General features: G+C 41.1%; 2 protein-coding genes across 2 annotated transcripts; one reads left to right on the forward strand and one right to left on the reverse strand.

The window, feature by feature from the left end:
- The first annotated feature begins 3,010 nt into the window (after nt 1-3,010).
- rep15 (RAB15 effector protein) lies at nt 3,011-4,712 on the forward strand. Its single transcript, XM_034686412.1, has 3 exons — nt 3,011-3,072; nt 3,297-3,594; nt 4,167-4,712. The coding sequence occupies exons 2-3, from the start codon at nt 3,334-3,336 to the stop codon at nt 4,710-4,712; spliced, it is 807 nt and encodes a 268-aa protein (XP_034542303.1). The 5' UTR covers nt 3,011-3,072; nt 3,297-3,333.
- A 3,699-nt stretch (nt 4,713-8,411) lies between these two features.
- On the reverse strand, nt 8,412-14,160 carry poglut3 (protein O-glucosyltransferase 3). Its single transcript, XM_034686304.1, has 6 exons — nt 13,782-14,160; nt 13,186-13,383; nt 11,268-11,551; nt 10,964-11,168; nt 9,773-9,969; nt 8,412-9,102 (listed from the first exon to the last, which is right to left on the reverse strand). The coding sequence occupies exons 1-6, from the start codon at nt 14,089-14,091 to the stop codon at nt 8,668-8,670; spliced, it is 1,629 nt and encodes a 542-aa protein (XP_034542195.1). The 5' UTR covers nt 14,092-14,160; the 3' UTR covers nt 8,412-8,667.
- Between the last annotated feature and the right edge of the window lie 2,244 nt (nt 14,161-16,404).

The raw sequence follows: 16,404 nt of genomic DNA on the forward strand, positions 1-16,404 counted from the left end.
GCTAGGCAAAGATCCAAAGATTTTCTATTGGGTTCAGGTCTGGAGACTGGCTAGGCCACTCCAGGACCTTGAAATGCTTCTTACGGAGCCACTCCTTAGTTGCCTTGGCTGTGTTTTTCAGGTCATTGTCATGCTGGAAGACCCAGCTACGACCCATCTTCAATGTTCTTACTGATGGAAGGAGGTTGTTGCCTAAAATCTCACGATACATGACCCCATCCATCCTCCCCTCAACACGGTGCAGTCGTCCTGTCCCCTTTGCAGGAAAGCACCCACAAAGCCTGATGTTTCCACCCCCATGCTTCACGGTGGGGATGGTGTTCTTGGGATGAACTCCTCCTTCTTCCTCCAAACATGGTGAGTGGAGTTTATACCAAAAACTTCTATTATGGTCTCATTTGACCACATGACCTTCTCCCATGCCTCCTCTGGATCATCCAGATGGTCATTGGCAAACTTCTGACGGGCCTGGACATGTGCTGGCTTGAGCAGAGGCGCTGTGCGCGCTGCAGGATTTTAATCCATGACGGCGTAGTGTGTTACCAATGGTAACCTTTGAGATTGTGGTCCCAGCTCTCTTTTGGTCATTGACCAGATCCTCCTGTGTAGTTCTGCAATAAAATGCAAATGAATTATTTAAAATCATACAATGTGATTTTCTTTTTAGATTCTGTCTCTCACAGTTGTAGTGTACCTAGGGTAAAAATTACAGACCTCTCCATTCTTTGTAAGTGGGAAAACTTGCAAAATCGGCAATAAATACTGGAGATGGTACAGGCAGGTTGAGGCTGGAGGAAGGTTGAGGCTGGAGGAAGGTTGAGGCTGGAGGAAGGTAGAGACTGGGCAGAGGCACCCAGGAGGGAAAGGGGAGGTGAAGGCTCTGTGGGACTGGTAGGGGAGCTTATGGCTTAGGTGGTGAGAGGCACTGGAGCTCATAGACTGGTGACACTGGAAGGTGGTAAAAGAACAAAAGGGTAAGTCACAAGTACACTTTCAAAAATCACTGAAAAACTAGGCTACCCCTAAGGGCCAACTGTACTGCATAAATCGGAAATCATCTGGCAGTGAGGAGGAGAAGAGCCAGGGTCTAGATACTGCGGCAGGTGATTCATTGATGAGAACCAGGTCTGCCTGTTGGGTGCTCCAGCACATGGATGTCATGCCCATCCTCTGAATGCAAAAACACAGGAACAAGAACAAAAAACGTGGACATGATGAAGAGGACTGTTTCAACACAAACCAGAACATTTATTAGTGGATTTATGGATCAGACACTTGTTGTGATTTATGCGGTTGATCACCTTGTTAAAGAACAGCATGTTAATCAATAAGTACTGAAACATTGAACATTAAAAGTTTAGAGAAGGTCAAACTGAGTTCACCTGTAAAGGTCAGAGTGCATTCTGAAATCTCATCTGAAGCCAAAAATCCCTTACTCTTTGTGAGAAGTTGTACGTCAGAGAGCAGCAGGTAAACAGCGTGAAGCAGCTGAATGCTAATCCTGGTCTGTGTTCCTGACCTGGATCCAGACCAAGAGGACTGTTTGCTTACAATAATCTCATAACATTTGTTTTGAATAGTGACATGACAGAGTGTGTTTTAGACTTGTTGAACTCCACCCAGGTGTTAAAGACATCAGTTCTAGCAGCTGAATCATCACATACACAGTCAGAAGTTTGAACACACCTCATTTTATTTATTTTAGTTCTTTTCAACATTGTAGATTAATACTGAAGACATCCAAACTATGAAATAATCTGGTTTAACCATAATCTGGATTACAACAGTGGTCAAATAGGACTATCCATTGTGTACTAACCCTACCTCTGAACAACACAACTGATGGTCTCAAACACATTAAGAAGGCAAGTCATTCTACAAATGAACTCTTGACAAGGCTCATGTTCATTAGAAACCATTCCAGGAGACCACTTCATGAAGCAGACTGAGAGAATACCAAGAGTGTGCAAAGCTGTCATGAAGGAAAAAGGGGTCTACTTTACAGAATCTAAAATCTAAAACAGATTCTGCTTTGTTTAACACTTTTTTCTTCATTCAATAATTCCATATATGTTCTTTCATAGTTCTGATGTCTTCAGTATTAATCTACAGTGTTTACAATCATTACAGTTAATACAAACCCTTGAATGAGAAGGTGTTTCCAAACTGTTGACTGGTAGTGTACATGTAGTGATAAATATGTGTTATGTGTTTATGTTCAGGTATCAGCTTCCTTTATTTGACCCTGTTCTCCCTGGTGGTTCTGTACCTGCACTGCTGCAGCACTGTTGTTGTTGTTGATGTAAATGACCTGTCCACTCGGAGATGACGGGAACACTTCCACTTCATTTTACACAATGAAGATATGACAGCACAGGTGACATCAGAGTGTTGTGTAGAAACGGCTGTTTGATGACAAAGTAAAGACCCACTGAGTTTAAACAGCTTAAGTAAAGGGAGGAAGGAAGTGACCTCGGGCTAATGTGAGCACGTAGATCCAGTATGCATGCTTTTCACCAAACCATGTGCCACTGAAACATCCTTCAGATGGACCACTCTGTTTTTACTCCCAAAACACAACAAGTGACCCTGATATCTCTAGCCGTCCCACCCTTCCTTAAAAACCTCGCCTCCCTCCATCTTTTGTAACCTCACCATATAGAGTGCCGCACTAAAAGCTCCTGACCCAGTCTTTATGTCCTCATTTGCGCTACTTCCTTCTGACTGGAGACAGTTAAGCATTTTGTTTACCCATCAAACCCTTCAGGCTCACCCCGGTCCTCAGGCTGCTGCTGCCGCTGCCTGTTAACTGGTAAGATGAGTCTTTTGTTGACTTAACTCAAATTTGACAAGTTACAAACACCACACCCATGCTAACCCTGTCAGCAGACTCCAGCAAACTCCCTCTCCAAACTCAGGACCCTCTTTACTCCACTGTGAGTTCTGTACATACCAGACGACTCAGTGTGACAAGCAGCAGCGCACAGACACACACACTCTGTATCTCAGCAGGGCGGGAGACCGGAGCAGAGGACAGGCTGTGGACTTCCAGAAGCTTCCAGACCCATCCTGGTGAGTGTGTGAAAGTTTATTTTTAAGATGCCAAATCATTTTTCCTCAGTTTGAGAGCAGAAGTGGAGACAAAACAGTCTCAACTTATCCAAACAGCAGCAGAGTTTCTGTTTGCTGGGAGAAACCATATGGTGCTTTTGTTTTCGTTACACCTCAGCAGCCTCCCTGCATGTCCACTCAGGTAACATTGTCTGAGCTAATCATCTAATATTATATCTCTGCAGTGTATAAGGGAGACCAACCTCTGACCTCCAGTCCACCATGGGTCAGACCATCCGCAAACACACTCCTAACCGCTTCCCCTTTAAACGCAGCAACCAAAGCCAACCCCCCCATGATCAAAACCTGTCCCCCCGACCGAGCATCTTCTCCACGCTAAGGAGGGCCCCCGCCCAGAAACCCAATGATTTTGTCCCCCTGTTCAATGACTGCGTCTCCACCGCCTCATCCAGAGCTCAGGAGTACCTCACCTTTAAGGATCCGGAGGAGAAGTTCCGCCCGAGTCCTGAGGTGCTCACTCAGGTAGGTCACTTTGTGAAAAACCTCACACTGCACCTCTTTAGTGCTGTTAAGTTATTCTTCAAACACACCCTGGATCTTGTTCTGGCTTTATGGCCTTGAAATTGAGAACTTATCAGTCTTCCCATAGACCCAACTCGGCCGAGGCAGATGTCTGTCTAACATGAGTCTGGTCCTGCTCGAGGTTTCTGCCTGTTAAAGGAAGTTTGTCCTCTCCACTGTAACTAGCTAAATACTGTGAGGTGCAATGCTCATGGTGGATTAAGGTGGGGTCAGACTGAGTCTTATCCTGTCTTGGTGTTGGGTCTCTGTTCATAATTTGACATAGAGTGGTCTAGACCTGCTCTGTTTGTAAAAGAGTCTTGAGATAAAATTTGTTGTGATTTGGCGCTATACAAATAAAGATTGATGATTGATTGATTGATTGATTGATTGATTGATTGATTGATTGATTGATTGATTGATTGATTGATTGATTGATTGATTGATTGATTGATTGATTGATTGATTGATTGATTGATTGATTGATTGATTGATTGATTGATTGATTGATCAAACATCTTCTCCTCCAACAGGTCTTCCTGATGACATACATCTCTCAGAGCGTCTGCCTTAACCTGACAGACACCTTCAACTGCACAGCGATGACACCCGAGCAGCGCATCCTCCTTGGAGCAGACTGGGTCTGGGCTCTGCTGGAAAAGCCCACCAAGAACCCTCGGATCCAGATCGCCGTGCAGGTCCTTCACCTGCCTGAGAGGGAGGACAGCGAGGAGAAAGGCTTCTCTTCCGATGGCTGCAGCGAGACCCTCCTGATGGCCCAGAGAGCGTCCAGCAACAGGACCATGTGCGAGAGGATGGTGGACTTCTGCGCCTCCGTCGGAAAGGACTGCTATGCTCTCTTCTTGTTCATGGGGAAGAGAAACGACAAGGATAATATCTACGGCGTCCTCAGCAACAACTTTGAGGCGGCCATTGGGAAGTGTGACAAGATTGACAGAGCTCTAATAGAGAACTTCTTCAAAGGCTCCAGGTATCTCCACACGCCTACAGGGATGATGCAGGCTATTGTGACCAAGAGAGAGGGAGACTTTCTCACTCTCATGATTAAATTCAGCTAAACCAAAGGGACTCATGACGTTCAATGACCATTGACATGTTACAACAATGTAGTAACACACGTTATGTGATAGAAACGTCAGAAAATACTAAGATATGAAGTTAAATCATGTTTTTTTGATTGTCCAATAGGAAGTCCTGTTGAGATTAAACCCTCTTTTACAAGAGGCCCAGGTAGCAGCCATACAAAACTAAAAACAACAAAACTAAAGCTATTCAAATACACAGAGGCCTCTCTCCAGCCTCTGTCTCTACATCCTGTATGATACCAGATATCAGTGTCTGTAGTTAGAGTCTTTTTGAAGATAGTAGGGCCCTGAGAGGACATTCAGCTGAATGATACACAGTTACAGTTTTTAGTGAGTTAGTTCACTTCTCTGATGTTTACTTAGAGTCCTCTTTCTCAAAGCTCTCTCTACAAACCTGAAATACAAGACCAAACATGTTGCACTTAACTTAAAAGCATCTTCAAAGAGTGTTAAAGGTGATTAAAGCTCCTCTGTCCGCCCCGTCTGAAGTCATGTACCACAGTTACTGTTAGTTTTAGTGAGCAGCTTCCTCTGCAGTGTTTGTTTGCCAAACTTAATGCTTTCATTTGTTTTATTTGCCAGTTTGAAGTATTTTCACAGTGTGTTTTTCTACTATATGATAGTTAAAAAGTCAACACTATACCCACAGTTAATACAAGCCTAAACATCCTTTAATTCCTACCATTAAATACTTATTGTTGGGCATGGACTGCCTTTAAGAACTGTTTATGTGTGACCCCTCAGGAAGCAGTCTCACACAGGTCAGGTGATAACGGTTAAAAGTGGGAGTGAGCCATGAGGTCATGACTAACTAATAACATGGACGATGGTTTGATTTAATGTTTGATCACAGGGTTATGTCATTGTGAGGGTTGACTTTAATAATAACAATAATAATAATTTTATTTGTAGAGCACTTTTCAAAAAAAATGTTTTCAGAAGGGATTTAAAAGAGCTCACTGACTCAGCAGACCTGATCTCCTCTGATGGTTCCAGAGTGTCGGACCCCTCACTGTGAACGCCCTGTCCCCTTTGGTTTTCATTTTTGTATTAGGAATGCACAATGAACCTCTGCCCGAGGATCTCAACACATGCGTAGGCTCGTAGGGTATTTTAATGACTTCATGCTACAACTTAAGGAAGTTATCTTTATTAGTCACCCTGTTCCTGCTCTTCAAGTCCAAAAGGAAAGGTCTGTTTGATGTGAAGAACTTCACTGTACAGCTTTTTTATTGGAAAACCCAACAAGGCATAAAAGGAGGAGAATCATGAAAACAATGAACTTTAAGTTTCTATGTATCAAGGTGTGTACCAGGAGTCCAGTCAGAACACAGATGAGAGGTTGTTCACATTGTTGGAGTTTGTTTCATGAAGCTTTACAGAACACAAAGATAGAATACATGAAGCATAGACTGTATAAATTGGACGTAGTATCTGTGACGTCACTCATCTGTTTCTGAGCGCTGTTTTAAAGCCAATCGGTGGTGGCAGCCATATTGGAAATGCTGAACTCAACCAAACATAGTGTGAGGTAAAGAGGCGGGGTTTGAGCCTCCTAGCCAACAGCTATGTGTTCCCGCCTGTCAGTCATGTCCTTATTTGGGCAAAAACTCGTAATCTTAATATCTTCTGAACTGTAACGTTAGAAAAAAAAAAATTCACCCTGTACAGTGTTTGCTGATAGAGAAATTAGCTACGTAGAGCCAAGCTGTTTTTTTGAACCAGGCTGTCAACATGTTTATTTCTGCTGTAAAGATCGTCTCTTTGAATGGGTGTGTATGTGGTTTCCTGTGTTTCTGCAGCCAGCCTCAAGTGGACACTGGATGAACTGCAGTTTATAACACTTCCTCATATGCTTCTTATTTTGAGACCGGAGGTTGCTGCTTGGTAGATACTAAAGGCAGGACCCAGCTTTGTCCCCTCCCTGCTGTGTTTGTCCACATGTAAACCTGAGTTGATCATGTTAAGATGTTTTGCATGGCACTGAACCACACTGGGTACAGGAGCTTGCATAAAACAGATCACTGAGAGTTCTCTTACTGTGGAAATGTTCATTAAAAATTGCTTCGTCCATGACAGTGAGTAATAACATTTGTGACTATGTTGAATGTTTGTTTCTGGGTGGCTCACTAACATGTTGATAAAGGTGCTTAATGTTTATTTGACTTACAGAGACACTCAGGTGTGCTCATATGATAAGGTTCTACATACATTAGGTTAGGAGTGTAGCTAAACATCTTTGTCTTCTTTGTGATCTAATCTCTATACTAATGTTTAAACTGTAGTAATAGTGCAGAGTTATAAACAGCGGGCCAACAAAGTGATGTATTTGTTTCCAAATGACTATCACTTTAAAAATATAAAACTTATTTCTGTGACGTATTCCATCTCATTAAACACTATAAACATGTGGACCAAATTGATGTGATCCTGGTTATTGTCCCCATGTATTATTGGTTTAGTCAATCTATCAATCTTTATTTGTATAGCACCAAATCACAACAAACGTTATCTCAAGACTCTTTTACAAACAGAGCAGGTCTAGACCACTCTATGTCAAATTATGAACAGAGACCCAACACCAAGACAGGATAAGACTCAGTCTGACCCCACCTTAATCCACCATGAGCATTACACCTCACAGTATTTGGCTAGTTACAGCAGAGAGGACAAACTTCCTTTAACAGGCAGAAACCTCGAGCAGAACCAGACTCATGTTAGACACACATCTGCCTTGGCCAAGTTGGGTCTGGAAAGAGGAATAGAGGAGAATAAGAGAGAGAGGGAGCGGTGATAGTGATGAGATGAGTAGTAGTAGCTGTTGCCGCTGGAGTCCAGCACGTCCGTATCAGCTGGAGTCTGGAACGTCCACAGCAGGAGGACGTCTACGGCAGCTCAGAGGAACCTACGAGACAAGGGAGCTCAGGGACTCCAGAACGGTCTATGGTTAGTAACTTTAATGGGACAGGCAGAGTTAAAGTAAGTGATGAGGGGGTTGGGGGGAAGAGGGTGAGACAGGATCCCAGTGTGTCATTGTGTCAGTTCTCCCGACAGTCTAAGCCTATAGCAGCATAACTAAGAGCTGGTCCAAGCCTGATCCAGCTCTAACTATAAGCTTTATGATAAAGGAAAGTTTGAAGCCTACTCTTAAAAGTAGAGAGGGTGTCTGCCTCCCGGACCCTGACTGGTAGATGATTCCAAAGGAGAGGGGCCTGATAACTGAAGGTTCTACCTTCCATACTACTTTTAGAGACTTTAGGTAGGACCAGCAGGCCTGCATGTTGGGAGCGTAGTGTTCTAGAGGGGTAATAGGGCACTATGAGCTCTTTAAGATATGAAGGTGTCTGATCATTAAGAGCTTTGTAGGTCAGAAGAAGGATTTTAAATTCTAGTCTAGATTTTATGGGGAGTCAGTGTAGAGATAAATCATTAACAGAAATGATTTCTTATACTGCCCACGTTTATGAAGTGTAAGTTAAAGTATGTGGGTTTCTTAAAAGCAGAAGGCAAAATGACAAAGATGTGTTTCTAAAAGCAGCAGCCTGTACTGTGATAGACCAGCACAGAGGTCAGAAACTGGTCTAATAATAAAAGGTTAAAATGCAGTAAAAAAAAGTCTCTCCTCCATTTGCTCTTTATCGTTTCATTTGAAGGACTTTGTGGTAGAAATAATCTGATTCATTAAAGAGGTTTTTATTTGACACCAGTTACAAAATCCAGGTATCCAATGTAAAGGCACATGAACATCAAAGTGTCTCCTCTGTTCTCCATGACTAACCAGGGTTCTACAAAAGTACAAAAGAAAAACAATAAAACTGTATAAAAGACAGTCACACACGACTCTGACTCAATATGAAGAAGATTGAATTGTTGTCACTCTGTATACTCTGTGTCAGAGAGAGAGACTCTACAGACTGAAGAGGGTCCATCATAGTTCATCCTTCACGTCTGGTTTGTGACTGCTCTGCTCACACGTACACGCAGCAGTGTGGTCGTCCGGCTGAGCCACCAGCTCCATGTCTACGTGCTGTGTTGGTCGTCCTGCTTGGCGCTCAGAGTATGTGAGCAGCACTCTGTAGTAGTAACAGTAGAGTCTGCTGGGCTGGAGCAGCTCCCTCGCTGCTGTCTGACCTGCCTTGGCGATCTCACCAGATTCAGCGTCGTTCTCTTTGGCCCAGTGGATTTTTTCCACAAGGTCCGACAGGTTCCTCTTTACAGGGACGTAGTGAGTGCCTGCTTTTAGATGGGTGTAGAAATACTCATAATACTGAGAGTCCTGTTTCAGAACCAGACTGTTCCCCAGCATCAAGTAAGGAAAGCGATATGCTGCCACTGTACCGTCCACGTTCACCTGGTACTTGAACTGAAAGAGAAGAACAGTACAAACGTCTGTGGATCAGATTATGACCATTAAGAAGACTTCACATTAACAGACGTACAGTGATGTGAAAAGGATAGAAAGGAAGAGAAGTTAAGCTCCATGATGAAGGTGAGTTATAGATATTTGTAGGTTCCTCTGAGCTGCCGTAGACGTCCTCCTGCTGTGGACGTTCCAGACTCCAGCTGATACGGACGTGCTGGACTCCAGCGGCAACAGCTTCTAATACTCGTCTCATCACTATCACCGCTCCCTCTCTCTCTTATTCTCCTCTATCCCTCTTTCCAGACCCAACTTGGCCAAGACAGATGTCTGTCTAAATACGAGTCTGGTCCTGCTCGAGGTTTCTGCCTGTTAAAGGAAGTTTGTCCTCTCTGCTGTAACTAGCTAAATACTGTGAGGTGCAATGCTCATGATGGATTAAGGTGGGGTCAGACTGAGTCTTATCCTGTCTTGGTGTTGGGTCTCTGTTCATAATTTGACATAGAGTGGTCTAGACCTGCTCTGTTTGTAAAATAGTCTTCAGATAATGTTTGTTGTGATTTGGTGCTATACAAATAAAGATTGATTGATTGATTGATTGATTGATTGATTGATTGATTGATTGATTGATTGATTGATTGATTGATTGATTGATTGATTGATTGATATTCACCTTGAAGAAGTCAAAGAATCCAACGAGTGGGGCTTTGCCTATGAGCTTCTCCCGGTCCCTGAAGAAGAACCACCCTGTGATCCCAGCATCCAGCAGCTCAGGGTTCTCTTTGGACAGGGAGGCCAAGAACAGACGCTCCTCTCGACTGTCCCGACCACGGAAGAAAGCCCGGTCTGTTTTGTTAATCCACGGAGGCCCTGGAACGATCAAATAACACTGATGATAAAAGTATGTTTAAATCAACATTAACATGAGCAGCTTCTGGACACTATGCATTGATGTGTTTATGAATCTTCATTCTTACAGCTCTATTCTCTGGATTCAGTCAGATACTCCGGGGAACTGAATCATTTGGGATCCTGTCACATAATCAAATCTAAGATTATATCGGAGCCAAATATACAATGCAACATTTGATCTAAAGAGATGAATGTCCCTGTCACACCTTGACGAATTTAGCCAGCATTTTCTGCAGTCTCTCTTTGTAAGAACATGATGAGCCGTGGAGAGTGTCAGAGGAGTGAAACCAGCAGGAACACAGCCTCTGCTCTTTACAACAAGTTACACTTATTGACTGCAGTGCTTTCAGAAACGTCACATTTTGAACTTCATTGAATTTAACAACAGCAGCTTTATCATTGAACACCAGCAGACTCTGACATGCTGGCTTCAGCTTCTGTTTCAGAGGCTCTGCTGTTTGACACAGAGTGAGGGATCCAAGGCTTCACACACTCACACACACGCAGACACACAGCTCTACGTGTGTGAACGTGTGGCAACCATGCAGACCATTTTCAATGTGCAACATCAGATCCTGAGCTGAAAGTAAAATCTAATTTGACTATAATTTGGTCAATCACAGTGTAAGAGAAATGCTGATATTTGAATCAATAGTTTCCTGTTGTCAGTCATACTTTTGAAAAAGAGTTTCATATGCTCCTTACTTCCTTATTTAGTCAGGAAAGAAACCAGTTTAAAAGAGTCCAGAGTCCTTATGACTTAGGACTTAAATAAAACTAAACTTCTAAAACTTCTCAGACTAAAAATAAAAATGACACTCTTCTGAGTTTCAGTTCTTGATTTCGTCGGTCACAGTGACTGAGACATCTTCCCTGATTACTGTGTCATAATATCTGAGAAGAACACACAAAGCTTAATGTGGAGCTTCAGTTTTTGATTAAAGTGTGTTACCTGTGTTTCCCTGCACAGACAGCAGGTCGATGGTGACTCCTCTCATGGTCTCCAGAGTGGAGTGAGTGACCTCGTACGTGGGGAGGACGATGTCTCGTGTGTCTGTAGAGCCGCACCACGACAGGACAGGAACAGCATCCGTCCTCCTCGTCTCCAACGGCCAGTCCCCCACGTTGATGAAAAACTCCACATCTGGCAACCTCACCTTCAGCAGCAGTCACATGATGAACAGAGAAGAAGGTTATTAGTGATCATGTGATGCCCTGCAGTCTCTTCACAGAACTATCAATGTGTCAAATCTTACCTTTCTCATTACAGACAGCAGCATCTCATCAGAGAACATCTTGAAGTCGGTGTACTTCCCCAGAGTGCGGCGGTACAGCTGGTTGTCGATGATGGCGTAGTGAATGAGCCCTCCTCTGTTGATGAACCTCTTAGGCACTTCCTGTCTGATGCGATGCAGGTCGATTGTTGGAAAATGCTCAAAGTCGGCCAGGATCTGAGGCTCCTCTGACGGACACTGCATGATGCTCCGCCAAATGGACGCGTTTCGTTCTGGACAATCGCAGTACTCATGATAGACCGGACCTGAGCGGTGAAGATAGTGCTCAGAGTTAGGAGGGTGAAGGCAGAGGAGAATCAAAGCAAGATGACATGTGTTGCATCTATCCTGACTCACATTTTGGCTCACATTTCAGAGGCTGAGGATGCAGAGGTTACTGTAGGTCAGAGAACATTTAGCTGTAGGTAATAAATAGGATTTAAAGGACCCAGATAAAGGACTTTAAAAAGCACATAGAGATGTAGATTCATGTTGCAGAGACTCCTGCATTCAAAACTGAATTGAAATAACACGATAATGGTGCCAACACAAACCCCTCTACCTGGAATATGTGTGCCTTACTCCTCACTGCAGCGGCTCACTCGTTACTCACTTGCTTTATTTTACTGTGAGTCTTCAAATGAAGACACATTTAAAGTATTTGACTTACATATCCGTTTATTAAATGTATTAATCTGCAGTTCAGGGTTATATATGGACGGGGTTGCTCAGTATAGGCCGATGTACTCCAGAAAATCTCCTTATTTTTCACAGTCTAATGTTGGCAGGTATGATTTTACATGCACATGACTTAATCTGCAGATATGCAAAATGTTGTGTTAAAGCCTTATTTTATTTAATCAAAGATTCTAGGACAGGACAGACTCATATTGAACTCATATTTCTCCAGATGATTTAAATCATACACTGTTGTGGATTTTTTGGAGGGGTGTATTAAAAGATACATAGTCTTCTAATGGTGGTTACAGAGATCATGTTAACTGAATCTGAAACATAAATACTGCAACAGGCTCATGGAGGCCTGTTTTAAGATCAGCACTTGGGTTTTTTTAGTGTTACAGTTTTTGTGTGTGCACAGAGAATTTGTCAAATTGACATCAGGGGTCAAAGGTCAGAGGTTGTACTATGTTGTAGAGATAACAATCCCTGTAAGGCAAATCTGTGCTTTTGAACTTTAAGAAACACCTACTCTAACCTCTAACCTAAGTCTATGTTGACTCATACGTATCTCCATCTACCAGTCAGGGTCCGGCAGGCAGACACCCTCTCTTCTTTTAAGAGTAGGCTTCAAACTTTCCTTTTTGATAAAGCTTATAGTTAGAGCTGGATCAGGCTTGGACTAGCTCTTAGTTATGCTGCCCCCATCACTCACTTTAACTCTTCCTGTCCCATTAATGTTACTAACCATAGACCTTTCTGGAGTCCCTGAGCTCCCTTGTCTCGTTGGTTCCTCTGGATCTCTGCTGCTGTTGACGTGCCAGACTCCAGTTGCAACAACTACTATCCATCTCACCACTATCATCTCTCTCTCTCTTCATCTCCCTCTATCCCTCTCTCCAACATGGTCTCAGCAGATGTGTGTCTAACATGAGTCTGGTCCTGCTGGAGGTTTCTGCCTGTTAAAAGAAGTTTGTCCTTGCCACTGTAACTTGCTAAATGCTGCAAAGTGCTCTGCTCATGGTGGATTAAGATGAGATCAGACTGAGTCCTGTCTGTAAGATGGGACTGGATCTGATCCTGTTTTGATGTTGGGTCTTTGTTAATAATAGAACATAGAGTACGGTCTAGACCTGCTCTGTTTGGAAAGAGTCTGAGGAGAACATTTGTTGGGATTTGGTGCTTTATAAATAAAGATTGATTGATTGATCTTAACACAAACCTTGGAGGGTGTAGGGAGACTTTGCAACAGCATCATCTTGGTGGAGGACATCAATCAGGAGGCCTTCCTGCACAGTGCCATAGAGCCGGTACCTGACCAGGAAGGACCCATCTCCTCTGTCCAGAGGTGGAGGGACGTGGATCCGGATTTGCTCCTTCTTGTCCAGAGGACTTATCTTCACTTTGAACGTGTCCTTACCTAAACAGCAAAGTGCAGAACATTTCAGAGCCCTGTGAAGATGGAGTGGATGTTGCATGCTTGCACAGGCTTAGCTCCTGTGCACACATCATCAGCTGGACAAAGACTCCTTCTCAGATTTAAGGGGCTGAATTAAGTGGGTTAAATTAATTGTAATTAAAATATAATGTGCTCAATAATCAGGTGCCTATAAAACACGAAGAGTCATCATCACTGCAGACAGCTCCACCCAGTAAGTCCAGATCCAGATTAACTGTGTCCCTGTGTGATACCCTCACAGGAGGATCCCCCCCCCCCCCCCCCCCCCCGTTAGCTTGCAGACGCTACTCTGTCCTTTCATTGATGCCATGTTGCACAGAATACCCCGGAGCGAAGGAGCCTGTCTGTGGTGGGTTTACCTGGAGACCGGGTCAGGTTCTCTCCCTTTGCACTGACCGCCTGAATAAAGAAGTAGCGGACTGGTAAGACTGTTTCGGGGTTCAGCCCTGGACCCCAAATGAGACATCTCTCCGAGGCGACTCCTTCACAGCTAGAGACCGACAAGTTTAAGCTGAGAGAGATCACGAGAACTAAGAACTTAGAACAGGAACCACTAAATAAAGGTCTAAGTAGGTCTAAGCTGAGTCCAGACACCATGGTCCTCCGACTGTGAGCCCCTGCAGGTCTGAATGTGGTCTGACTGTGCTGATATTTACAGTAAAGTTTCATAGAAAGTCTATGCCGACATGTTGGTGAAGAGAGACACGCCCATCATCCTGTGGTGCCTTCAAGGGGTGTAGGAAATGTTGGCCTCAATGTGTTGTAGCACAGTGGCTGGGAAATTTATATTGAATAAAACAAAATGACATTAAACACTTTTACCAAGAACAAAATCAATTTATAATTAATAAAACAAAATGACATTTAACACTTTTACCAAGAACAAAATCAATTTATATTTAATAAAACAAAATGACATTAAACACTTTTACCAAGAACAAAATCAATTTATAATTAATAAAACAAAATGACATTAAACTCTTTTACCAAGAACAAAATCAATTTATAATTAATAAAACAAAATGACATTAAACACTTTTACCAAAAACAAAATCAATTTATAATTAATAAAACAAAATGACATTAAACACTTTTACCAAAAACAAAATCAATTTATATTTAATGAAACAAAATGACATTAAACTCTTTTACCAAGAACAAAATCAATTTATATTTAATAAAACAAAATGACATTAAACACTTTTAACAAGAACAAAATCAATTTATATTTAATAAAACAAAATGACATTAAACTCTTTTACCAAGAACAAAATCAATTTATATTGAATAAAACAAAATGACATTAAACTCTTTTACCAAGAACAAAATCAATTTATATTGAATAAAACAAAATGACATTAAACACTTTTACCAAGAACAAAATCAATTTATAATTAATAAAACAAAATGACATTAAACACTTTTACCGAGAACAAAATCAATTTATATTTAATAAAACAAAATGACATTAAACTTCTTTACCAAAAACAAAATCAATTTATGTTGAATAAAACAAAATGACATTAAACTTTTTTACCAAGAACAAAATCAATTTATATTGAATAAAACAAAATGACATTAAACTCTTTTACCAAGAACAAAATCAATTTATATTGAATAAAACAAAATGACATTAAACACTTTTACCAAGAACAAAATCAATTTATGTTTAATAAAACAAAATGACATTAAACTCTTTTACCAAGAACAAAATCAATTTATATTTAATAAAACAAAATGACATTAAACTCTTTTACCAAGAACAAAATAAATTTATATTTAATAAAACAAAATGAAATTTAACACTTTTACCAAGAACAAAATCAATTTATGTTGAATAAGACAAAATGACATTAAACTCCTTTACCAAGAACAAAATCAATTTATGTTTAATAAAACAAAATGACATTTAACACTTTTACCAAGAACAAAATACATTTATATTTAAGAAAACCAAATGACATTAAATTCCTTTACCAAAAACAAAATCAATTTATATTTAAGAAAACACATTTACAAGGACAGGATACAAATAAATGTAAAGCTATGTGCCTGTATAAGTATATGCAAATGTAGAAGCCTATGCTATATAAATATATTTTATATATATATATATATTGGTTATTTTACATTTATTTATGCATTTTTAAATCCTAATTTTGATTATTTTTATATACCCTACTTTTTTTTTTCTTTTCCTTTTTCTTTCAATCTTATATTTTTATATAATTTACTTATGTTGTGTTAAAGAGGTTTGAACCAGTAAGAAATGTATCTCATGTATTCATAATATTGACAAAATGAAGTAAAAAAAAAAAGAAAGAAAAGAAAACACATTTACCAAATCAGAAACACTTTTAAAGAGACGGAACATTTTTACCAGAAGCCAATTAACAACTTAGAACTGTCTCCATTTATAGATCATGTGTCTTACTGTAGATGATGAACATCTAAGCTTTTAGAAATACTTTTTAACCCCTTCCAGCTTCATGCAAGTCAACAGTTCTTAATCGTAGGTCTTCTGAGAGCTGTTTTGCACGAGGCATGGTTCACATCAGGCCTCATTGAGAATAGCAAAGTCAAAACTGGTCTGTGTTCTTTATAGCTCAGGTCGGCTTTAACCAACACCACCAATCTCTTCTTATAGATCAGACACCAGGTAGGCAGACTTCAGACTCAAATCAGCTCTTAAAGAAATCCTTAGCCTCAGGGTTCACATACTTTCTCCACCCTGCACTGTGAATGTTTACATGGTGTGGTCAATAAACACATGAACACATGAACACATATGATTTTGTTGTGGTCTTGGTTTAAGCAGACTGTGTTTGTCTATTGCTGGGACTTAGATGAAGATCAGAACACATTTCATGACCACTTTATGCAGAAATCATCTAACTCCAGAGGGTTCTCTTACTTTTTCTTGCAACTGTACCTGCTTTTTAGGATGAAATAGACTAGTTGAATATGGGATGCAATAAAAAA

Source organism: Notolabrus celidotus, chromosome 6 (genome assembly GCF_009762535.1).
Source record: "Notolabrus celidotus isolate fNotCel1 chromosome 6, fNotCel1.pri, whole genome shotgun sequence".
Taxonomy (NCBI): Eukaryota; Metazoa; Chordata; class Actinopteri; order Labriformes; family Labridae; genus Notolabrus; species Notolabrus celidotus.